Here is a 26,326-nt window from a genome sequence, read left to right as displayed (position 1 = left end):
GCTGGAGAGCACCCACCTGTGCTTTTTCAGTCCCTACACTTGTTTGTCAGAATGTGGCACACTATTAGCCGCCTACAGCAGTGGTTCTCAACTGGTCTAACTTCAGGACCCAACATCGGACCCAAACTACAAGCTGTGACCCATATCGAGAAAAAATTCCTACATCTCAAATTCATTGAATAAAGGTTTTGAGCAGTTTAACCAGAGATAGTGTATTACACTGTACATTCACTTTTAAAAAACAAAACAACATAAAATGACCAGTAAAACCCAAAACAACTCAAGTACTATACAGTATATGCTGGGAAACAAGCCAACATCGCACATAGCCAGCCCCCTGGAACTGGTTGGAAATGACCACATACTAAAAGAAAGAGGAAATACAACCAACAAAAACATGATAAAACCAAATGTGGTCCCTCTCAAACACAATTTAGATGGTGCTGATTGACTGAAAAGGAAGAAAAGATCGAGCAGGGCATTATCGCCATCAACTGATAAGGAGTACATGTATATTTGACCCTCCATTTTTTTTATTCTTCTTAGCATTTTTTTGCCAAGGCAAAGGCTCGCGACCCACTGAAAAACAGGTCCGCGAAACACTTTTGGGTACCTACCAACCAGTTGAGAAACACTGCCCTAGAGCAAGAGTGAGCAAACTAAGGCCCGTGGCCCACATGCGGCCCGCAAAAAAAAAAAGTGTTCAAAATATGATGACAACATATGTAAAACAGTAAATACAGTCCTCAGAATATAAATACGTTTTTTGCTGTCAACTTTGTCCCCATTGTCCCTTCGTGTGTATATAAAAAAAAGAATACTACTACAGAAATACTACAAAACTAAATATCCTATTTAATGCTTAGTAACAGGGACCTGTTTTTTTTTGCTTTCACTATGAAAATAAATACTAGATAAATATTACAAAAATACTACTACAACAAAATTATTTAAAAAATACTACCACGGTAAAATTATAACACAGAAATAATACTACCAAAATATTACACCAAAATCTACAAAAATATAACAAAAGTAACAATACAAAAATAGAAAATAAATACGAGAAAAATACTACTATGGAAATACTACAAAAATAAAAATACTGTACAGTAATGATACAAGAATACTGAAGATGTACTACAAAAATACTACAATGGAAATACTACAAAAATACTACATAAATACTATAAAAGTACCACAACAGTAATACCATTACGCAGCAATACTACTACGGAAATGTTACAGCAGAAATTCTACAAAAACACTACTACAGAAACATGACAACAGAGATACTGCAAATATTCAATTGCAGTAATATTACAAGAATATTAAGGATATACGACAAAGGTTCTACTTTGAAAACACTATGAAAATCCTATAAAAATACTACAGCAGAAATACTACAAATATACTACAAAAACAACCACAGTAATAGTACAAAACAAAATATCAAATTTTGTGATTAAAACAGGGACCAAATATATTATTTTGCTGTATTTGTGAGTGCTTTAAAACATATTTGATGTAAATAATCTATTTAAAAACAAATATAAAAAATATAACATGTAGATGTCTTCATCTATATTTATTCATAAAGGAAAAAAACAAAAAAGGTCTCCAGGATTGGCCACCTGGCCACATTTTTGACCACAATGCGGCCCCCGACTCCAAAGAGCTGTCCACCCCTGCCGTAGAGGGTGCCAATCCCAGAGGAGTGGCTGGAGAGTGCCAACCTGTGCCCAATTACCTGCCGTTCATTATTCCAGCTCTTTTCATTGACTGTAACCAACAGCAGAGGTGATTTGGACATTTTTTCAGTGTTTGAGGTCCAACCCGTTTAAACACTGCTAGGCCTTATTGTTTCTGAAGTATAATCAGATTTGTTTGGATCATGTGGCAAGCTGGAGTGTGCTAGGTACGCTTAGAAAGCATTTCGAGTGCGGTTGGGGGCTTATGAATTTGTGAGGTGGTCCATGTTTGACCCATAACACAGCCTACTGGTCCATGCATCAAAATCCGGTCCTATGGGTAGAGGCGGAACAAGAAATAGAATCCCGAAAAACACTTGAGAGTCCAATCTGGTCTTCGCAATGGGGACGAGAACTCGGTCCTACCTCTCAGTTTGTAGAACTCCCCGTTGACGGAGTTGACATGGAACATGTGCGGGGCCTCCTCGCTCTGCGTCACGGTGGCCCCGTTTAAGGGGAGGGCCCCTCGGGGCTTATGGTTCCGACCTTGCTCGTTGACGTAGTACAGCAGCAGACCAGAATCGGGATCTAGAACGAAATACCTAAAAAAAAAACAGAAAGCTCAGCAACGGACATCAATCGATCATTTGTCCTTGCTCTCGTTCTCTTCTTTGGGCTTAAACCGATAATCGATGCTCCGCCTCCATGTCCAATTGCCGTATTGATTTGCTATTCAAGTGACTGTTGCAAAGAAGGTTCAAAGAGCTTCTTGCGGCGTTTTTGAGGCAGTATGGCCAGGCAGGCCAAACAGGACTAAAATACTGACCAATCAGACGCAGGCTATGTTACCTGGGATTTTGACCTTTATTAAGGTCTACAGATCACAAGAAACTAGATCAAAGGAGGACAAACTACAGCCTGCGGGCCAAACGCGGCCCACCCAGGCTTTATTACCCGGCCTGCCAAATGAAAATGGTCAAATAATAATGACAATACATTTATTAGTAGATAGATAGATAGATAGATAGATAGATACTTTGTTCATCCCCGAAGGGAAATTCACATTTCCAGCAGCATCCCTGAGCTGAGAACAATCGAGAACAATCGAAAAGGTACAATACTATCAATAAAAATGTTTTTTTGTGCCAGATTTGTCCCCATTGTCTCTCTGTGTGTCTTCAACAAAAATACTTCAATAGAAATACTACAAAAATAAAAATAAAATTTTGTTCCTAAAGTATTATTTTGCTTTTATTCTGAAAAGAATAAAATACCATAAAAATATAGGATACTAATTCAGAAATACTACACGAATAAAGAAAATATTACAAAATACTCAAATGGAAATAGTTTAAAATTCTGCAGCAGAAATACTACAAAAATATCACTACTGTAATACTGTAATACAAAAATACTACTATGAAAATGTTTTAAAAATACGATTAAGGAAATACTACAAAAAACTGCAGAAATACTACTGTGGAAATACTCCATAAGGATTTCTTCAGAAAGACTAGGAAAAATACAACGACAGTAATACTATAATACAAAAAAAATAACACAACAAAAATACATCCACACTAATATTACAAAAATACAATGTACAGATATTATATTATATATATATATATATTTTGGCATCGGTCCGTTTAAATCCTCCCCCTTTAATCCGTAAATAGGGACAAAAAAATGCTTCAATTTTTTTTATTTTTATCAAATAACTACATTGCAAACTTTAACAGTATAGAATATATATATATATATATATATATATATATATAATACAAATGTTCTACATTGGAAATACATGAAAAACTACAGAAATACTTCTGTGGAAATACTAAAAAAAACATTACAACAACATAACTACAATAATGCTGCAAAAATACTACACAAATAATGCAAAAATACTAAAAAATACAACTTTAGTCAAATGAAGTGCTTAAAACGGGAACTGATATGTTATTTGTTATAATTGTACATGTTTCAAAACCAATTTGCTGAAACTGATATATCTTTAAAAATACAAAAATAAATTTAACATGTAGATGTCTGCATTTACTCTTATTTATAAATGAGATAAATTGAATCTCCAGGATGGGAAATAGCCTCAATTTTAACCCCATGCAGCCCCTGACTCCAAATAATTGCCCACCCTTGAACTAGATGGTAGTCCTATCTAGAAATGTGACGAAGAAAGGGTTTCTAGTATTATCAGGTAAGTGACTCATGGCAAACTAAATATCTAAGTACTCTGCATTCTCTTTCACTTTTTGTTCACTAGGTTCCTTGTGTCCAACATGTCGTGTGTTGTCTTCCTTTCATGTTTTGTTTACTTAAAACTATCAGGAAACTCATGGAAAAATATGACGTTTTCCTGTGGCATTTTCCTTTCATTTTTTGTTCAATCAGTTATTGTTCTTTTTCCCCAGTTATTGTTATTGTTCCAACATATCCTGTGGTGTCTTATTTTCATGTTTTGTTTCGTTACAGCTATCAAGTAAATAATTATCAGCAAAATTTGGAATTTTTCTGCATCGTCTTTTTTTTGCCTTTCTGTTTTATTTTCCATATTCTTGTTGTCACGGCATAGCAGTTGTTCTGTCTCCTGTGGGTATTCTTTTAGTGTCTTTTTCTTTTCATGTTTTGTACTGTTAGAGCTAGTTGGTGTCCAAACACTGTGTTGTTATCTATCCATGTGTGAGTATGTTCCGTTTGTCCTTTTTTCCTGTTTTCTTCAGTTAGAACAGGTTGGTCTTCCAAATATATAATGCAGCCTTCCTCTTTTCATGTTTTGTTCAGTTAAAATAGTTATTGTTTCAACAGGATGTATCCTGTTACAGTGGCTTTGGTGACTTCTGAAGGTCATAGTAAAATTATCTGTTCTGGTAACTATCTGACACCAATTCATTTTCTGTAAATTGATTCTGTTTTTTTTTCTCTTTACGTTTTGTCCATTTAGATCTGGTGTTTCAACTTGACAAAATAGAAAATTCTAGGAAAGTGCAGCACTTTCCTGAATTGTCTATCATAACTTTTCTTGCCAGAGAGAAACCGAAGCGGAGCTCTTTGAATTCACACCTTCAACCAAGGCACTGAAGCAATGTCATGATTCATCCCTCAAAACTTCCCCCAAACAACCTCCCACCCGCCACCTCAACGATATTCCCTCGGTGCCGTCTAAATTTAGAATCAACATGTGGAGGATTCACTGCGGCTGATTTTGGATTCAACCTGCTATACTTTGCACTTGCTAGCTCTCACAATATGCTCCTTATTGAAAATCTCACTAATGACAGTAATTAAGCAAGCGCTCTGTGCAACCTGCAAAAGCTTTTCTAATAATTAACATTGTGAGCGATGAAAACAACAGCATGCATTGGAACACTGTTGGATCGACAACTCTTGTTCTCCTTACACAAATCGCATAATTCTAACTTAAAATTTTGATACTTTTCACATCTTGTTCTCTAACAAAGGGCCTGTTTGCAGACAGTTCTTGAAAAGAAATTAGGAATAAATAAAATGTTAATTAAAAAAAAGTATTGATACTTGAACCCTAATGCTTATTTCGTATTGTTTCAGTAATGATTTAAAGGGACTGTGTATATTTTTTAGCGCCACTTAGTGGTAAAAATAAAAACTTCATTCACGAAAAACTAAACAATTTTATTTGTAAAATACGCGAAAATACATGAAATACACGTAGGTCACCTTAAGGGAGCTGAGATAATTGTCAGCCATATTGTCGCTGCCCGAAAAAAAAAAAAAAAAGGAAAACTGTGTTGTTTGGTCACTTTGGGTCTCCGTAGCTTGTGTTCTTCTTTGAGCTTTTTAGCGCTCATTTTGGGTTGCACAACAATACCTTTCATTTATTAGTTACTTTCACCACAATAACCCATTTCCAAGTCAAGAAAAATAGAACAACATTATAAAGGTTCTAATAAATACATTTGTAAGTTCTTTAAAAGGTAGACGTAATTGTGATGTTGATAAAGTTGTGTTGGGAATCTCCAAATGTTATAGTGAGAATTGTAACTTGTTTTAGTAACCCATAATTGTCTATTCCACAGGAAGCAACTATGCAGCATGTTTGTTTATCCCAAAGTGCAACACCGTGAATGTGTACAAAACAAAGTCCAAAAACACAGCAATAGGCCCCAAAAGGACATTTAGATTAACTTTTTTATCTGTATAAATTCATATAAAATGGCCACACATTGTACATACGTCTTGTAATTTCCTAGGACACAAAAAAAAGGAAACATATTTGGTCTTCCAGTTTTTGTTGCGCTTAAAAGAGCTCCTGCCATGACGAATAAAGAGAAAAATGAACTCAAGATCATTTTTGATCTGGCAACTGGGCAATACTGGGAATTTTGGCATCGGTCCGTTTAAATCCTCCCCCTTTAATCCGTAAATAGGGACAAAAAAATGCTTCAATTTTTTTTATTTTTATCAAATAACTACATTGCAAACTTTAACAGTATAGAAAAATAAATAGAAATGTTTGTATTAGGAACTGTTTCACAACAAAAGCCAAGGGAGTCAAACCAAAAAAGCAGCTATGTAACAAGAATACGATGCCAACTAGAGAATTAAATTACCTGCCATTGCACAAAACTTGGAAATAAAGTCAGTAGTGCAAATCAAGTGTCAACTGTCTCTTATTGGCTGGGTTGCAATAGTTACAACAGATTTACACGTTTACACTTTTGGTAGCAGGTTGTTTTTTTTCATGTGTATATGTAAATTTGAGGTGTTGCTACAGTAAAAAATGATCGGCTTTTGTTACTGCAGCAGAGCCATCAGCATGATAAAAGACACTTCCCACCCCGGCCACCATTTCTTTGACCTGTTGCCCTCTGGTAGGTTTTACAGGTCCCTCAAAACAAGGATAAACAGGCGGGGGCAGGTGGCTCATCGATTAGGCCCGCTTTGTTCTGCCTGGCAGGCAGGATGAAGCAGCAAGCCAGATAGGAAGAGTTGCTAAAATTGTGCCTGTCAGTCACACTTGGGCATAAACTTCTAAAGTTGCAAAAGGTGCTGCGAGAGAGATAAGGGCTGTGCTATCGACATTGTTCGAGGAGAAGCAAGCCGCTCACACAATCGGTATCAATATCGGACAATAGTACTCTATTGATCGATCTAAAAACCAAGTATTGATAATATTGTCAATCGGATTGACCTACCCACCCATACTGACTAAGCATCTAGTTTTCAAGAGAGCAAATACCCACCCCACCCCCCTTCGCCCCTCCCCCCTTTGACGTGCAACGTGGACACCCAAAAGTAAACAGAAGCAAACGATGACCACGTGACGGTTTTCCTCACCGGTTCTGCCAGCCTTGGATCAGGTTCGTGTACTTGCTGAGAACTCCTTCCGTTGTTCTACTGCGACCCGTACCAGTCCCGTTGCCCAGGAGTCCCGAACCGGAACCGGATCTCGGCGAACTCGTTGTCGCGCTGGGTTTTCTGCCTGGCGTCCGCTCCATCCTGTAGGAGGATGAAAAGGAGTTTTTTTTTTCAGGGCATCGATGCATTTAAATAGCGAAAGCCGCAGCGAGCGTGACGTGGGTGAGTGTAAAGTGACGTCATCGTCTTGTTCGGCTGATGAGCGAGACCCGTGTGCGACTCGGATCTACTGGGCCAGCGGTTACTTGCGCAAAGGACACGCCCACTTCTCCGCCCACTCCCGGAAGTGACAACGGAGTCTCGAGGACCACATCATCATGCTATTTTAGAATTTGTTTTTGTTTTTTTGTTAAATCTTTAAATATGATAAAAATTCCAATGTGCATGGGATGTATAACATGCTTAATAATCTTCTCCTTGTGTTGAGTTAAACATTTCATAACTATTATTTTTCTATTTACTTAATTTTATGTCCTGTCTTTTCTCTTTTCCCTCTCCCTTTTTATTCTCTCTTTTATCTCTCGGTCTCTTTTCTCTCTCTCTCTCTCTCTCTCTCTCTCGCTCTCGCTCTCGCTCTCTCTCTCTCTCTCTATATATATATATATATATATATATATATACATATATATATATATATATATATATATATATATATATATACATATATATATATATATATATATATATATATATCATCTCATCACCTGTACCGCTTGTCCTCATTAGGGTCACGGGGGGGGGCTGGAGCCTATCCCAGCCATCTCCGGGCTGTGGGCAGGGGACACCCTGAACTGGTTGCCAGCCAATCGCAGGGCACACGGGGACGGACAACTCACTCACGCAGTCACACCTAGGGACAATTTGGACCGGCCAATTCACCTGAAATGCATGTCTTTGGAATGTTGGAGGAAACCGGAGTGCCCGGAGGAAACCCACGCAAGCACGGGGAGAACATACAAACCCCACACACGCGCTAACCACTGCACCGCCGTGCTGCCCATATATATATATATATATATATATATATATATATATATATATATATATATATATAATCATTGTCTCTTCCTCTCTTATGCTCTATCTTTCCATTCTCTCTCTAATTCTCTCTCTCTCATCTTTATTTCTCTCTCTTTTTAATCTCTATCTTTGTTTTTCTTCCTCTGTTGTTTTCTTTCCCTTGTTATCTCTTTTCAAACTGTCTATTTTTTCGCTTTGTCTGTTTCTCTCTCTTTCTCTCTTTCTTTCCCTAGTTTTCACTGACTTTCACTTCTTTTCATTTTCTCTCTTTCTTTCTTGCTTGCTTGCTCGCTCCCGCCCCCCCCTTCTTTCTTTCTTTCTTTCTTTCTTTCTTTCTTTCTTTCTTTCTTTCTTTCTTTCTTTCACTCTAAAATACTAGTCCGGCCCCATTTAGAATGTTTTTTTAACCACGTGACCCCCCTGCTAAAATTTGGACACCTCTGCCATAATCAGTGTTGGGCACGTTACTTTAAAAAAGTAAATGGTAAATGGTAAATGGAATAAATTTATATTGCGCTTTTCAAGTCAATGAAGACCTCCCAAAGCGCTTTACAATGTGCTTCACAAATTAGTAATAGTTACTCACAACTTCTTTCAAAAAGTAACTGAGTCAGTAACTGAATTACTCGATAGTAAAAGTAACTAGTTACCAGGGAAAGCAACTATTTCTGTTTCTTTAAAAATAAGTTGTTGTGTGTCAAATCATTTGAAATTGTCTGAGCAGTATTTATTGCACTTCACCAGCAACAGATTTGAAGTGCAAATATAAACAGTAAACAATATAGCAAAATAACAATCAGCAGTAAACAATATAAAGTGAGTCTAATGGATGAAATGTAAAAGTTGGGGGTGGGGGGGACAAAATAAAATTAAAACAACAAAAAGAAAAATAACTGAAAGGCGAAAATAAGAATAAACTTTACATTTTTATATAAACACATTAACAACGAAACACACAGGAGACACTATTAAAAGGTTTATGAATCTACAAAAAAAAGATAATTCAAAGTCAACAATAGCATATTGCACAATCATAAGAGAAAAAAAAGGCGTCTCGAAGGGAACCAGCTGATAATTGATGGGAAGCCAGCTCCCTTAGTTCACTTCCAAGAGCCGGCTCATAGACACGTTTCGTACGCGAACGACACAAGTCAAGTAGGCTGCAACGAGCATAAAGGTAAGATTTTGTTCCCTGGTCCGAACTCGACCCGGACCTGGCCCGAAATCTGGGCCGAGTTCGGGCTTAAAATTTCAATCATTAGGTCAGGCCGGTCAGGCTTCTCTCTCGCCGTTCTAGCAATTTGCCTTTTCTTTCGGTGCATTAGTATTCGTAAACTCTGTCTAACTATATGACAGTTATGATTTGAAATAGTGACATGATCCGATGATCCGATATTCGTAAACAATCCGGAGGAGAGCGGAAAACTGTGCCGCTAAAAACTGCTCGTAAGCTTGTAGTATATCATGTTGACAATGTTTGTGTATTATTTGTTATTGCAACATCTGTTGCAGCCTGGTCATCCTGGAAGGGGGATTACCTCATGTACGGTCCCTTCTGGAGGGTTTCTTCATTTTCCTCATGTTGAGGTGATTATGGGCTATACAAATGAATATGACTTGACTTGACTAGTAAAATAAATTCTGTCTCTTTTTCGAAGGGCTGCTCTTTTGGCTCGGCTCCCAAATGCCTTTTCAGGTTGTTTTTCTTGATTTATGCATATATCAAACACTAATATGTAACACTGTGCACAAAATTCCTTTTGGGGGACAAATAAAGCTAAAAAAGGGAGAAAAAAGACAACACTGGATAAAGAAACAACAGTAGAAAAATATAAATGAAGATAAAAAGAGATAAAAAAAGAATAAAGAATAATAAAGTAAGAAAAAATTAAGTAAAGGGCTAGAAGAATCAAAAGAAAAGGAAAATGAGAACAAGGAAGAAAAAACGAGGCAAAAATTAAGAAAAAGAGGGAACAAGCTAGAAAAAGAAAAGGAAGGGACAAAAAAGGAAACAAAATGATAAAATGCCCTCACTGTAATAAACTCCACAGACTCTTCCGCTATGCCGCAAGTGACACTAGCCAAGCGAAAGAGGAACAAGAGCGGTGCTAGAAATCAAATGAACTGAACCATTTCAAGGCAGTGGAGTACTGTATTTTTTTAGGCTGAGGTGTTCACATTTTTCTTATATTTTAGCTAGCATTTTTAATTATATTTAAGCTTATCCTGTCCTTTATTAAGGAAAAGACCGTTTTTAAAATGCTATCATTTTTGGGTGTGCTAGGCTAGAATTAGGGGTTGCTTGAACACCCCCAAAGCCGGCTGGTTACGCCCATGTAAATAGGTATATCTATTTTCATCTACCGCATATCAGAATCTTTATATAATTTTCTTTTGAATTCAATTATTAAAGTGTTTTCTGTTACTTATCAACATATACCTGCATTTTTTTCCCAATAAAAATGCATTATTTGGCCACGCTGCGATTCCATATATTCAAATTACTCCTCCACTGCTTAGTTAGTGGCTTAGCTTTTGTAGAAAACTCTCGGGCTGAAAAGGGACCCACTCCGTCCGTGGTAAAGAATTACAGCTACCATAATGCAACGCGTGGCGAGAGCTCGCAAGAGCCGTGACCGCCCCTCGGCGGTCATTTAACATAACTGCAGCACTCGTAAGACAAACATGGAGTGAGGACGCCGAGGATGCTGCGGAGATGTTCCCCGGCCTGATGTACTCGCTTCTGGCAGGCTTCCTGGCGGCGGTAGCCTCGTCGTCGGCCAAGCTGTCCCTCGGTGCAGACTACCTGAAGGGCGTGTGCGAAACCGGTCTAAGGACGTGGGGGGAACCGCGAAGATTCCGCCAAGGGGACGAGACCAGCGCTTGTGATCGGGTGAGTCGAACATCTTTGACCTTCACGCTTTGTGCTTTTATTATGAATGACCCTCCATTTAAAGACTACAGCAACAAAATCCGTTTATAAAATCACTCATCCAAATTTACATGTCAAAAAGCAGTAATAATCCCCTTTATAAATGATTATTTTTTTTAATTTTCCATTGAAAACTGTAATGCAGTTCCGAATTTAAATTGACTTAAAATTCCAACAGTTTCACATCCCGCTGAGGTTGCTTTGCGGTGGTTTACTTTTCACCTGCAATGCAGTCATGTGGACCTTCCTGGCCAAAGCGCTCAGGTGCTCTTCTTCCTCCACACGGACCACTGTGACCACTACTGCCTCCAACTTGGTCTCTTCTGTGAGTCACCTCAGCCTCATATTTTTACAGTAGACCCCCGGGATATGACACAAATCCGTCATATGGCGGGAATCGCATAGTGAAATTTCTGCAGTCTTATTATTATCAAAATTATTTTATTATTACAAGCTTTGTTCCCATGGTTATCATATTTTTGCTTCTTGCTCAATCATCACCGCGAGCTTTGGGAGCCATAGCTAACAAATACACAGTACAAAAAGCACAGTGATGTATTTCCGACTTGTCAAGTCTTTATGAAGCACACGCGATTCTGAAATGAATGAAAAGAGGGAAAGGCATTGTGGGAGGTATTTAAGCCAATTGCATTTACACATCTTCATGATGCTGTGAGGAAAAGTAATAGCAGACCAGTGTTTTATATGACGTGAACCAAGGGCAGACAGCAATCTTAGAGACGTAAATAAGGTTGAATTTTATGTTTTTGGTTTTGCGCAATACTGTACTTTTCCGGACTATGAGGGATATCTAAAAAAAACATAAAAGTGCCCGAAATTTGCAAGTGCACCTTATTATCCAATGTACCCACTAGACCAGAAATATAGTGAATTAAACTGGAAATACCTAAGTAAAATGTAGTGCTACTACGTAAGGTATCGAAATACAAATAAAATCCTTTTGGTGCTGAAACCAGACTTCATAATGTTAACACAAATTTTATTAAACTTTTTTTATGACCTTTTTTTATGCAACCCTAGCTCTAACAGTAGTTTCAATTTGATGCACTTTATAGTCTGGTGCAATGTTCCCTCTAATTTTTCACAGGTCTGAGCGTTCACACAAAGTCGGTGAGCAGCGCTTGAAACAACAGTGAGCAACCATAATCCCAAGTGTGGCAAGATAATTAATTATCAAACATGTCCAAAACTTGACATCAAGTTACATTTTGCTGAGTTTCCGGCAATGCAAAATTATTTTTCTCTTTTGAATGAATTGACTCATGTACTATTGCAAAGGTTGTACAGCCTACAAACGTCGTTTGTTCTTACAATTCTTTCACAAGATATCCATTTCTTTTTATTTCCTGATATATTTTGTCGCATAATATTAACATTTTGGGGGGCTTATTTAGTCGGTTGTAAGATACAGAACTTTACTTAATCACATTTTTTAGTGGAAGTACAATGCTGGCAACAAGATTCACTTGATATAATTGGAAATTATTTGAATGCAACACAAACTTTTTCTACTTTTTTTTTCTACTTTTTTTTAAATTCCTTTAAAAAAATCTCATTGTGTTTATTTTTCCGAGCTTACTTTTTTCTTTTTGTTCTCTATTTACTTTTTTCCTACATTTCTTTCTTTCGTTATAAAATTTTCCTGCTTTTTTCTCTTCCTTTTGTTTCTTTTTTTCTCAGCTTTTCACTACTTTTTCATTTTGGTATTTTTTTCTTTTTTGTTCTATTCCCCCCTTCCTTTAAGTCATTTTGTGCACAATTTTACATAATATTTGGTCATGTTGGGATTAAAGAAGCAAAAACAACCCAAAGAGCCGTTTAGGACCCAAAAGAGCCGGTTCCTTTTAGTGAGCCTAGCCGAAGAAGCCGGTTCCCCGACAAACTCTACTAACTTTACCCAACTTCGTTCTCCTTCGACTCGACTTCAAAATACCGCATTTATGACACAACGTCAAGGGAACCCGTGTATTTTTACCTTCACGCACTGTAACTTTGACTTGAGTCGCTTCTTAATTAGTAATTTTGAGCCCTCATTTTTGTGCGCTGGCTAGATTTTCTTGTGGGCTGAGAATGTGCGAGCAGTGCGCAATTGCGCACACGCGCAGCTTAGAGGGAACACTGGTCTGGTGCACTTTATAGATGAAAAACATTTATCAAATGATTATTTACAAAAAAAAACTATAAACCTATCTTTCAATCTATAAACCTTATACTGTAGTCTGAAAAGTAGGGTAGTTTGTGGTTGAGGTTGTCGTGATTACCTAACTGGAGCCACCTGAGGTAATCAGCTGGAACGCGATTTCCTGATTGGTGGAAGCTTTCTACATAAGCTGTCAGCGTCCAGAGATGGACGTTCGAGTGTACTCCTCGTTTCCCTGAGTGAGCCTCCAACATTCAAGGTACCACGATCCCTTTGTGTATTCCAAGTCTGATTCTCGTTGCCTGACCCTTGTCTGTTAAAAGTTTACGATCTACTCTTCCGTCCCGGCCACCGACTTACCTGCTACGTTACTCGTCACGCGTTTTCACCACGGAGTTGCCATATCGTCCAAAGAGGCTTTCGGCTACCAAGAGACGACGTCCCAAGCCTGCTCCATCGAACCTTGTCCAAATAAATCCTTTAACTGACGCTATTGGATCCGAGTGCTTGTTCTGGTCCATGACAGAACACTCGAACCAAAAAATGGATCCAGCGTCATTTTTTCCCACCTCCGAGAAATGCGGAAATGCCGAGCAGGAATCCGCGCTACAGCGCCTACTACATACCGAAGGCGCGGTACAACAGATCGCCCATGACGTATCCACACTGGTCCGGCAAGTACAACGTCACCAACAATTTTTTGAGCAACAGTGCGAAGCTTCCCCGGCAACACGACCACAAGATCCGGTTCCGCCTCTTTCTGATCAGGTCGGCAGTGTTGAACCACGAGTAGGTTCGCCAGAGAGATTCAGTGGAGAGCCCGCCCAGATCCGCCCCTTTCTCATAAATTGCCGATTAATTTTTGATCTACAACCGCGAGCCTTTGTGAACGAAAAGACGAAGGTGGCCTATGTAATAAATCATTTGACTGGCAGAGCTCGCCTTTGGGGAACGGCAGAATACGAACGAGGGGCGACAGCATGCACCTCTTTTAGTTTGCTAAGCCAGGAAATGATTAAAGTTTTTGATTCTGGTTCCTCATCAGTCGATGCTGCTCGTTCCATCTTGAACATCCGCCAGGGGAGACGCTCCATTGCCGACTATGCCATTGACTTCCGCACTCTAGCAGCCCAGAGTCACTGGAACGAAGAGGCGCTGGTCGACGCCTACCTCCATAGCTTGTCCGGTTATCTCAAAGACGAATTGGTATCCCACGCTCCTCCGGTAACTCTTGACAACGCTATCGAACTGACCGCCCGGATCGACCGTAGGGTCCAGGCAAGACGCCGAGAGAGAGAAGATCCCAGCCAATCCATCACCAGGCAAAGTCAAGACATGAGTAGGATACCGAACCCCCCAACCACTTCTACCGCACCTCATGAGATGATGGAGGTGGACCGCACCTTTCTCTCCGTCGAAGAGCGCCAGCGAAGGCGTTCCGAACGGTTATGTTTTTACTGCGGCGGCCAGGGACATAGGGTGGTCAATTGCCCGTTAAAAGCCAACGCTCGTCGGATATAGGGGACGTCCGATTGAGCTCGGCTTTAGTATCGTCCCCCAAGACTGATAGACCTGTTCTCCGGGCAAATCTCATTATTTCCGGTTCATCTCAGCCCTTCCATGCCCTGATCGATTCTGGCGCCGAAACAAATATCCTGGATTTGTCACTCGCACACAAGATGGGGATACCTGTTAAAACCCTTCCTAACCCGGTATCAGCTCGGGCTTTGGATGGTCACCTATTAGGCACCGTATCCCAAATAACTGAACCCATAGAACTACAGTTGTCTGGAAATCACAGAGAGAAGATCCGATTTCATTTACTTCACTCCCCTAACCAACCCCTTGTTCTGGGTCATCCTTGGTTGGTGCAACACAACCCCCATTTCGACTGGCGCACTGGGTCGATACTTGAATGGGGCATGGACTGTCACCAAACCTGTCTGCGAGCCGCTCCTTACCCAAATCATCCTGTTTCCACGAGGGCCCCACCCAATTTGTCCAAGGTCCCAGCCTGTTACCACCACCTACGGGAGGTCTTCAGTAAAGCTAAGGCCTCCTCCTTGCCCCCTCATAGACCTTATGACTGCGCGATTGATCTCCTGCCTGGGTCCGCTCCTCCTCGGGGCCGCCTCTACTCCCTGTCCATTCCCGAGAGGAAGGCCATGGAGGAGTACATTTCCGATGCCTTGGCGGCTGGTATCATTCGACCCTCCTCTTCTCCTGCAGGGGCGGGGTTCTTTTTTGTGGGAAAGAAGGACGGGTCACTCCGGCCCTGTATAGATTATCGGGGCCTTAATGAAATCACGGTTAAAAATCGCTATCCCTTGCCTCTGCTTGCCTCTGCATTTGAGCTTCTACAGGGGGCCACGATCTTCACTAAACTTGATCTGCGCAACGCCTACCACTTAGTCCGTATCCGGGAGGGTGATGAGTGGAAGACAGCATTCAACACACCCACCGGTCACTACGAGTACCTGGTAATGCCGTTCGGATTAACCAATGCTCCAGCCGTTTTCCAATCCTTGATAAATGACATTTTACGAGATGTGCTTAATCGTTTTGTTTTTGTGTATCTGGACGATATCTTAATTTTCTCAAAGTCCCTCGATGAACACCGAAAGCATGTCCAGCTGGTTCTCCGTCGTCTCCTAGAGAACTCTTTATTTGTCAAAGCAGAGAAGTGCGAGTTTCACGCCAAGACAGTCTCGTTCCTGGGCTACATCGTGGCGGAGGGGACCCTTCAGATGGATCCTGCCAAGGTATCAGCTGTCACCTCTTGGCCTGTCCCTGAGTCTCGGAAAAAACTCCAACAATTCCTTGGTTTTGCCAATTTCTACCGGAGGTTCATCAGGAACTACAGTTCGGTGGCAGCTCCTCTCACGCTTCTTACCAGCCCTAAAGAGCCATTTCGGTGGTCTTCCGAGGCTAATGCAGCTTTCAACCGTCTAAAAACTCATTTCTCTACGGCCCCCATACTCCAGGTGCCTGACCCTGCGCGCCAACTGGTGGTGGAGGTGGACGCCTCAGATGTGGGAGTGGGTGCTGTCCTGTCCCAGCGGTCTGACAAGGACCAGAAGATGCACCCGTGCGCCTTCTTTTCCCGGCGGTTGTCCCCGGCCGAACGCAACTACGACGTAGGGGATCGTGAGTTGTTGGCCGTCAAGCTAGCCCTGGAGGAATGGCGACATTGGTTGGAGGGGGTAACGGTGCCGTTCATAGTTTGGACTGACCACAAGAACTTAGAATATATTAGATCGGCCAAGCGGCTCAATCCTCGCCAGTCACGTTGGGCCCTGTTTTTCACCCGCTTTAACTTTACTCTGTCCTACAGACCCGGATCTCGTAATGTGAAGCCCGACGCGCTCTCCCGGCAATTCCAGAATTCCAATGAAACACCTCAGGATCCCGCAACGGTCCTTCCAGCTTCCCGTATGGTGGCAGCAGTTTCCTGGGATATCGAGTCCCGAGTCAGAGAGGCGTTACCCGATCAGGCGGGCCCCAGCTCCTGTCCCGAGGGTCGACTATTCGTCTCCGAACCCTTACGGTCCGAGGTCCTCCAATGGGGGCACAATTCTCACTTTTCTTGCCATCCGGGGTCGGCTCGGACTCACAGTTTCTTGTCCCGACGCTTCTGGTGGCCTACCATGGCCAAGGAGGTTAGGGAATGTGTCTCCGCCTGTCAAGTGTGCGCCCAGAACAAAGCATCCCACCAACGTCCGGCCGGTCTGTTACATCCACTTCCGGTTCCCCGCCGCCCATGGTCCCACATCTCCTTGGACTTTGTGACGGGGTTGCCAGTATCCGAGGGGATGACGACTGTACTAACTATCGTGGACCGGTTCAGTAAGATGGTCCATTTCGTGGCACTACCAAAGCTCCCCTCCGCCAAGGAAACTGCATTGATAGTCCAGCAACATGTGTTCCGCCTCCATGGCATCCCTCTGGACATTGTTTCTGACCGGGGTCCCCAATTCTCATCCGTGTTTTGGAAGGAGTTCTGTCGTCTGTTGGGTGCCTCAGTCAGCCTCTCATCGGGGTTCCACCCTCAATCCAATGGTCAGTCTGAGCGAGTGAACCAAGATTTGGAAACGGCACTTCGCTGTATGGTCTCTAGTGAACCGTTGTCTTGGGCTCGGCAATTGGCATGGGTGGAGTATGCTCACAATTCCTTGGTTAGCTCCTCCACTGGAATGTCCCCCTTCCAGTGCGTATATGGGTACCAACCCCCTATGTTCCCTAGTCAAGAAGAGGAAGTAAACTGCCCGTCAGCTACGGCGAACGCACGCCGTTGTCGGCGAACTTGGGCTCGTGCTCGGGCCACACTCCTTCGGGCAAGCAAGGCTCATTCCGTCGGGGCTAATCGACGGAGGAGTCCTGCTCCGAATTACCAGGTGGGCCAGAAGGTGTGGCTTGCATCAGCTGATCTTCCACTGAAGGCTGAGTCGAGGAAACTGGCTCCTCGGTATCTTGGTCCGTTTCCTATAGTAAGAATTATCAACTCCTCAGCAGTCCGTCTCCGTCTACCAAGATCTATGAGAGTGCACCCCACGTTTCATGTCTCCCGAATCAAACCCGTCAGCCAGAGCCCGTTGGCACCCATTCCACCTCCTCCCCCGGCTCCACGCTCCTTGGACGGGGAGCCTATCTATACAGTGCGCCGCCTGCTCCGCTCCCGACGCAGGGGTCGGGGCTTCCAGTACTTGGTCGATTGGGAGGGATATGGTCCGGAGGAGAGATCATGGATTCCCAGCAGGCAGATCCTGGACCGATCTCTTGTGGCAGAATTCCATCGACTGCATCCTGACCAACCAGCGCCACGCCGTGGTCGTCGTCGTAGGTCCGGCACTGCTACCCTTCCACCGGCGGACCCACCCGCTACCGCCCCTTCAGATGCGGACGAAGGGGTGTCTATTCACTCGGAAGAATTCTGAGGTACTGTGCTGTTTGTTCTCAGTTTACCTGTGGATATTTTTTTTTTGTTTGTTTTGTGCGCTGCAAACGGATTTATTATCCGTCCCCGGGGATCGCTGGTGTGATGATGACCTTCTGGGGTTCATCGGACGACCTCTGGGCCTTCCATTTTGGATTATTGGTGATGTATTTTGGATTATTCGTAACTGGCCTGTGTCTTTTGTTCCTTGGATTACCGGTGTTTCCATGTGACGTGTTTGGATTATTTTTTTTTTTTTCCCTGGGGGACTTCTGGAGCCGTCCCTTGAGGGGGGGGTTCTGTCGTGATTACCTAACTGGAGCCACCTGAGGTAATCAGCTGGAACGCGATTTCCTGATTGGTGGAAGCTTTCTACATAAGCTGTCAGCGTCCAGAGATGGACGTTCGAGTGTACTCCTCGTTTCCCTGAGTGAGCCTCCAACATTCAAGGTACCACGATCCCTTTGTGTATTCCAAGTCTGATTCTCTTTGCCTGACCCTTGTCTGTTAAAAGTTTACGATCTACTCTTCCGTCCCGGCCACCGACTTACCTGCTACGTTACTCGTCACGCGTTTTCACCACGGAGTTGCCATATCGTCCAAAGAGGCTTTCGGCTACCAAGAGACAACGTCCCAAGCCTGCTCCATCGAACCTTGTCCAAATAAATCCTTTAACTGACGCTATTGGATCCGAGTGCTTGTTCTGGTCCATGACAGAGGTCATATATTAGGCGGAGTTCATATACCTTTTTCATGGCCAAATTCAAGCACTTTTTGAAAGTCATGTCCTTAACTCAAAGTATTCTACTTGCTGACGCCATCTTCTGGCTGAAATAATGATTGCATCTCCTTTTTTTGCAAGTGCAAGTATGTGAAATTATTTAACGCACACAAATAAACTCTTCCTTTTTCATCTTTTAGGGTTTGAGTTGGCATATCGACTCTATTTGAAACGGTCCTATTTTTTTTTACTTTCACCACTTTCACCCTAGAATAAAAGTGCGACCACGCTCGTGATATTAGTCTTGTCCCCCACGGGACGAAAACTGATGATAAAATTAAGCTAAGAAAATCAGACAGGCACGGTGGTTCAAAAATATAAAGGCTCTTTGAACTCAGTCGGGTATTGTTAACACATACTTAATAGAGAAAATATTTCATTTTAAACTTCTAAAGCACATTTTAAAGTACACATCCCGCCTTTAAGGAGCTTCAAAGCCAATTTTCTCCAGTAACATTAGTAAAAGATAACCGGTGTGAATCATATATTTTGCAGAATGCCATATATATCTTTGATTTTCATATGCAATTTTTAATCTTTCGTGTGCATTTATCAAGGCATACGATTTTTAGATATTAAGTAAATCGCAAATATATTTGTGGATCTGAACAATATATGTTTAAATATTTCTGAGACAAATCCCTTCCCTTATAGATGTTGGGAAAAAGTAACAGGAATATACAGCTTATATTTTCAGTTGCAACAAGTTCATACCATATGCTACCAGAATTTTCTGCGTGGAACATAATAAATGTTGATAATTGATATGCACAGTATGTCACAAAGAGTGAGAACATCGGTCACATCCCTGCAGAGATTTCAGTATAATGTTTAATAGAACATTACTGAAGAAACATCACTTTGACACAATGAAAAGAAATATGTAACCAAAGGCCATGGCTTACTAAAAAGATATCCTCTGGTCTGATGAGACAAAGATTCATTTATTTGGCTCAGATAGTGTGAAGCATGTGTGGCCAGGTGAGGTGTACAAACATGTTTTTGTCGTGGTGAAAGTAAAGTATGGTGTTTGTAATGTCATGGTTGGGGGCGGCATGAGTACATCTGGAATTGTGGAGTTGCATTTCATTGAGGAAAACATGAACTCAAGCATGCACTGTGAAATGCCGGAGCAAGAATTGGTCCCCTCCCTCCAGGAACTGGACAGCAGGGCAATGTTCCAGCCTGACAATGAACCCAAATACACTGACAAGATGACAAATGCCTTTCTAAACGAAAAGGGGACCGACTGGCCAAGCATGTCTTCAGATCTAAATCCAATAGAACATCTTCAGGGCATCCTCAAGCGGAAGGTGGAAAAGCACAAGAACTTGATTATCTCCCAGCTCAGTCATGTTGTCACAGAGGAGTGAAAGAGCAGTCCAGTGGCAATTTGTGAGGCTCTGGTGAAATCCATAGCCAGGAGAATTAAAGTGGTTCTACAAAATTGTGGTGGTCACACAAAATATTGAACTTCAGGAACTTTTACTTTAGGATCTACTCACCTATGTTACCAGAAGTCTAGCTACTAATGGCTATATTTTGAGTTTCTTTTTTTAGGGTAGAGATACGTTTACACTGCTAAATAAGCTTTACACACTACCTTTCCTTGTGTCAAAGTAATGTTTTTTTAGTGGTTTTAAATTAAACATGATGAAACCTTTGCAGAAATGTGAGGGGTGTACTCACTTCTGTGACATACTGTAATCTTTGCACTGATAAACATTTAATAGTGTCCTGTTAGGTGTAGCATGCACCTGTCCTCTTGGGCGTGACCCATAAGGGGTAATGAGGCTTTTAGGCCAATGCCATACAAACTAATGCCATCTGCTTTTAATCACAAGGGAAAAGGAAATGCAATAGCAAAGCCAAGTCACCAGGGAGCAGTGTCGGGCTCATTTTTTAAGCAGACTTGCAATCTTTTCAAGCGTTTACAAGCATTTTTTTTTTCAATCCGTCAACGTTCAAAGATTTCAAGCACCTGTACGAACCCTGACTAAGGATAATGCTGTAAAGAGGGGCTGAAAAAAACATTCCACACCGTAAAGTGAAAATGTCATAAGGCAGGGATGTTGTATCTCAGGGGTCTATTGCCTTTAAAAATGCAATGCTTGCTCATTTAAACTCCTCTTGCACGACAATTGATTTTTCATCTGATCTTTTTTCTACTTTTTTTCCCAGTAATGCATTATGAAATGTTCTCTAACCCAAAGGCTTTCCTGGGCCAGCTTCTGTTCGGCGAGGCCCAAATGACGCTGTGGTGGGTGGGCATCTCTCTCACATTCTCCGGCCTCTTGGTGCTGCAGAGGGTCTCGCCGCAGGGCCCGCAACCCCAAAGGGAAGAATGACGCCTTTCCTCCCCTAATTTCCGTCACGCCAAAGATCACAATGGTGCCTTGCCAAAGTATTGGCACCCCAAGAACTTTTTTCCATATTGCCATATTTCTGGCGTCAAATTTATAGACAAAAAAGTTAAAATATTTTCTGCGAATCAACATCATGTGAGACACAATTTTGAAAAGAAACTAAATCCATTCAACATTTTGTATTGCGCTAACAAACAAAAATGATATGTAGGTATTGAAAAATATTGCCCCCCTTTGGTAATACTTCCTTGTACAAATTCCTAGTGCTGTGATTACAGTATTTTAGGGTATGTCTTCATCAGTTTTGCACATTTTGAAACAGAAAAGTTTGCCCATTCACACTTGCAAAATAGCCCGAGCTCCTTTAGTTTCTAAGGTGATTTTTCAGATGTTGCCACGAATGCCCTATAGGACCGAGGTCTGGACTTTGGCTTATCCATTCTAACATTTTTATATTGCTTGGTGTAAACCATTCCATTGTAGATTTTGGTTCATGTTTAGGGAAGTTTTCCTCTCAGAAGGTGAACCTCCGGCCCATTCTACGGTCTCTTGCAAATTCCAACAGAATTTCTTCCAGAATCGTCCTGCATTTGGCTCCATTCATCTTCCCGTCAACTCTGTCAATCTTCCCAGCCCGTGCTGAACAAAAGCAAACCTGAAAACATGATGCGGTCACCACCATGTTTGACAGGTAGGATAGTGTTTTCAGGGTGATGTGCAGGGTTACTCTCACGCCAAACGTAACACTTTGCATTTAGCCTATAAAGTTTAATTTTGGTTTCATCTGCATGTTATTTGCGTCTTTCACGTGGCTTCTCGCAAACACCAGACGGGCCTTTTCATAGTATCCTTTTAGAAAGGGCTTTTTGCCAATCTGTAAAGATCAAATCTATGCAGATTACGACAAATAGTTGTCTTATGCACAGAATGTCACACCTCAGCTGTGTATGCCTGCAGGTCATCCAATGTGATCGTGTGCCTTTTGTTTGCTTATCTGATTAGTTTACTGCTTGTCTGGGCCGAAGGTTTGAAGGGACTTATGGGAGAGGACAGGTGCATGCTACACCTAACAGGACATTATTACCGGTAAATGTTTTTCAGGGCAAAGACTACAGTCGGGTCTTGGTAGGTTTTATGATTTCTGCATTTTGACATTATTGCTCACTCAGTGCTCGGGGAGATGTGTAGATTTTGGGAAATCTTCTTATAGCCCATTCCTGCTTTGATCTTTTCCACTACTTTATACTAGACCCACCTGTCATATTCTTTGGTCTTCATAATGCTGCCTGTTTTCTAGTGTCTCCTTTACAGATCTCTGAGCCTATCACAGAGCAAGTGTATTTAAACCGAGACTTACTGATTCACAGGTGAAGTCAATTAGGTCGACCTTGGATCATTCCAAATTCATCAGGAAACCTTTGGAGTCAGTTGGCTGAGCTGAGAGAACAGGGGACAAAGATTTTTGCAACACCCATGTTACTGTTTTTTTGTTGTGAATCACAAAATGGAACAATTTGATTTCCCTTCAGGATTGTGTCTCTCATGTTGATTTGTGGAAAATATATTCAATTGTTTAGCTTTTTTAGCATTTTGAAGCCTGAAATGTGGCAATATGACAAAAAGTTCTTGGGGAGGGGACACACAATACTTTCGCTTGGTACGGTATATTGGTTGGGAAGCAAAGGAGCTCAAACTGTGGTGGGGAGAGTTACTTTTCAGTTTTCCTGCATTCAAGGAACTCCACTATAAGTCCAAGGTTGATTTTAAAAAATCCGGCCAGGACAGAAAATATCTTTAAAAGATACACAGGTGTAAATAGATCATGTTTGGCTTTAGCTCTATCCTTTTGGGACCTAAAGGGACAGTGTGCATTAGTTAACGCCTCTTAGTGGTAAAAAAACAAAACAAAACTTCATTCATTAAAAAATAGACAATATTGATTTGAAAAATAAGCAAAATACCTGAACTATCATATGAAATTGCATTTTTTTAAATACTCGTAGGTGGAAATGTTTTATCTTGTTTTACATGACATGAGGCCCACGTTGAAGGAGCCAACATTTTTGTCAGCCATTTTGTTGTTACGGGTACGGCAAAAACCAACAGCCTTTTTTTTCCTCCTGTATTCATTTTTCTTTTCTCTTTTATTCCCTTTTTGTTTTACTTTGCTTCTTTTTGTTTTTTTGCCTTTTTCCCCCTTGTATTTTTCTTTTTTATTATTTTTGCCCCTTTTTTGTTTTTTTAGTCATCCCCTTTTTTTCTTTCCTTTTTCCTCTCTTTTTTCCTCCTAATTTGCTTTTTTCTTTCATATTTTTTCTCTTTTCTTTGTTATCCTTTTTTCTACTTTTTCTTTACTTTTTACAGATTTTTTTTGTTTGTTTTTCAGTTATTCTTTATTAGCAAAAGGCTGGACAAAAACAATGGCAATAGTGGTTCTTCTTGGTCACTTAAAGTCAATGGAGTATGTATTTATCCTTATGCTTTGTAGCACTCGTTCTTGGTTGCACTTCACAACGGTTGCACTACACAATTCAGCAAAATCTAGTGTCTAAATAATACACACTATCCCTTTAATTGTGTGAAATTAACAATGGAACAGTGAAAACAACCATAAAACAACAAATATTCCAGGTACGCTGGAAACAATTAGTAGCAGATATATCATTTTGGGGATTTTGGAAACAGGTTGCCTGGCTTTCGTCCACATTCTTGTTTTGTTTTTTGGATGGCGACATCATTTCTTTAGGATGAATAATGGAGAGGTTGCCCAGCAACAAGGGAGGGAAGAGTTCTTTTGACGTTACCAAGAATTCCAAAGTTTTTCTGACACTCACTGTAAACATGTAGCAGAAGTAAAATAATATATACTGTACAGCAAGTTTTATAATAATTTCGACAATGTAGCATTTCATTTTAAATAAGCAATTGTTTAAAAAAGCAAGCGCAAGATAAGCTTTCTTTCTGAATTTTATGATATACATGTTTGATACATGTATATTTTTTGACCACATTCAACTCATAATAACTCACAAATAAAAGAACTTTAAAAATGTAAATACAGTAATATAAAGGCTGGAATGATCACTCTGAAATAAAAAGCTCATCCTCCACAATATGTTCTTCTGTCATTTTTTCTTTGAACTTCAAGAGTGTTTCTAAAATTCTTATCAAAATTACTGTTATTTACGTTAGGGCTGCATGATAATTATAAAACCAACACTGTTCAAATATGACGTCAGAATGAATAAGAACAAAACACCTGATCGTCACTTTAATATTCCATCAGCTGACACGACTTGTTAGAAAAATTCAAAGCTTTTACGTTCCTCACTAGAATTTCCTTTTTCTATAGAAGTAGTAGCACAACATGGAGTTATCCCTTCTCTACCTCTCTGTAATGTGCATGAGGCACCAGAGAGCTAGGCCAAGATTCTAAATATTCATTTAACTCTAGTTAAGTCAAGTCACATAATAACAGTTACCGTATTTTCACGACTATAAGGAGCACCTAAAACCCCTTATTTTTTTCAAAAGCTGACCTTGCGCATTATAACACAGTGCGCCTTATTATTGGATCACTATTGAGTCATAAGGTCTCGCAACTGAGGCAAGCAGCCGCCGACTAGATTTTCCCCCGTAGTCGAAGTAGTCCACGGTGTTTGCTGGAATATATATACCAGTGTTTCATTTCCTAACCAATGTGTCAATCATCATTTGAATCGGTCACTATTGGCTAAAGTTATTTGGGGGGTAAAGGAGGCGGGTCCTTTTTAGCATTTACAGGCTTGCATAGGCTAAAGCGAGGCAAAACAAAGCCTGCAATTGGCCGAAAAAGATGAATGTGAATCACACGTCAGGTTGCTCTATGGCAGGGGTCGGAAACCTATGACACGCCAGCAGTGGCACGCGAGCGCACGGCAAAATAATAAAAATATTTATGTTTTTTTTTTTAAAGCGCATTTTTACCTGAAATTAAGACATTTTCAGATGCGTTCCGTGTTGTTTAGGGACTTTACGGTAGCGCCCCTCCTCCTCTGCTTCGTGTGTGAGCGTGTGTTTGCGCCACGGCTCGCAGAGGAGGAAAAATCCTTGTTTTAACCCAGCCACAGAAACATCGGTGCGCAATAAATGAATGAATCATGACGGCTCTTCCAGCGAAAAAATCTCTTTCTTTTTAGCCGGCGTGGGCAGATGACTGGGGCTTTGTGCAAAAAAATGACCGGGTTTGTCTGCCACACTGTGCCATGTATTACTGGTCCTCGCCTATACCAGACAACACAGTGCCATCTAGTGGTCAAATATTACATACAGTCCCTTTAGATCAGGGGTCGGCAACCTATGGCACGCGTGCCAGCAATGGCACTCGAGGGGTTAACCAGTGGCACGCGAGCGCACGGCAAAGTAATAATGATTTTTTTTTTTATATATGCGCATTTTTACCTAAAATTGAGACATTTTCACTGCGCGCTGTGTTGTTTAGCGGCTTTACGGTGAGCGTGTGTCTGTGCGGTGCCTCAGAGAGGAGGAGAGATCTGTGTTTTAACCCTCCCACAGAAACACCAGCGCGCGATAAATGAACGAATCACGACAGCCGAATCATGGCGGCTCATCGAGCGGAAAAATCTCGTTCTTTCCAGCCAGCGTGGACAGACGAATGGGACTTTGTGCAAAAAACGTCCGTGCTGTTTGTGCATTATGCCTCGAGAGCGCTGTACCTCGTACAGCAAGTGTTAAACGTCATTACAAGACGAAACATGAACGTGAATTCAAGGATGAGTCTGACATGGCGGAAACATTAAAACATGCTGTGTATAGGTACGGCCAACAAACACAGACCCTGAAAACCTTTGTCACAGCTAAAAACACCACCACTGAAGCAAGTTATCACATTGCTCCCTGCATAGCAAAGCACAGAAAATCATTTATATCTGCGACCAAATCAGCTGTTATTTCTGTTGCACATATTTTCAAGTAGCCTTCTGCCTTGCTGCTGTTATTTCAAGTTTTGATATTTTCTGCAAAAAGAT

The 26,326-nt window shown here is 41.2% G+C and overlaps 2 protein-coding genes across 4 annotated transcripts in view; one reads left to right on the top strand and one right to left on the bottom strand.

Annotated features, from left to right (window-relative positions):
- osbpl10a (oxysterol binding protein-like 10a) overlaps nucleotides 1-7,349 on the bottom strand; it is a 44,009-nt gene extending 36,660 nt beyond the window's left edge. For all 3 annotated transcript variants that reach the window (XM_088328437.1, XM_088328438.1, XM_088328439.1), the window contains exons 1-2: nucleotides 7,026-7,349; nucleotides 2,118-2,293 (exon numbers count right to left, since the gene is read on the bottom strand). In XM_088328437.1, coding sequence (XP_088184563.1) covers nucleotides 2,118-2,293; nucleotides 7,026-7,234 — 385 coding nt within the window. In that variant the 5' untranslated portion in view covers nucleotides 7,235-7,349. The remainder of the gene's footprint in view (nucleotides 1-2,117; nucleotides 2,294-7,025) is intronic.
- Nucleotides 7,350-10,785: 3,436 nt separating this feature from the next.
- Nucleotides 10,786-24,412, top strand: LOC148370699 (transmembrane protein 42-like). The gene is made up of 3 exons (XM_088328432.1): nucleotides 10,786-11,019; nucleotides 11,237-11,383; nucleotides 21,147-24,412. Exons 1-3 carry the CDS (start codon nucleotides 10,843-10,845, stop codon nucleotides 21,279-21,281), a joined length of 459 nt encoding a protein of 152 aa, XP_088184558.1. The 5' UTR covers nucleotides 10,786-10,842; the 3' UTR covers nucleotides 21,282-24,412.
- The last annotated feature ends 1,914 nt before the right edge of the window (nucleotides 24,413-26,326 follow it).

The sequence above is a fragment of the Urocampus carinirostris genome, chromosome 2 (genome assembly GCF_059441175.1).
Source record: "Urocampus carinirostris isolate Australia breed hairy pipefish chromosome 2, RoL_Ucar_1.0, whole genome shotgun sequence".
NCBI lineage: Eukaryota > Metazoa > Chordata > Actinopteri > Syngnathiformes > Syngnathidae > Urocampus > Urocampus carinirostris.
This window is presented reverse-complemented; position numbering and strand designations above follow the sequence as displayed.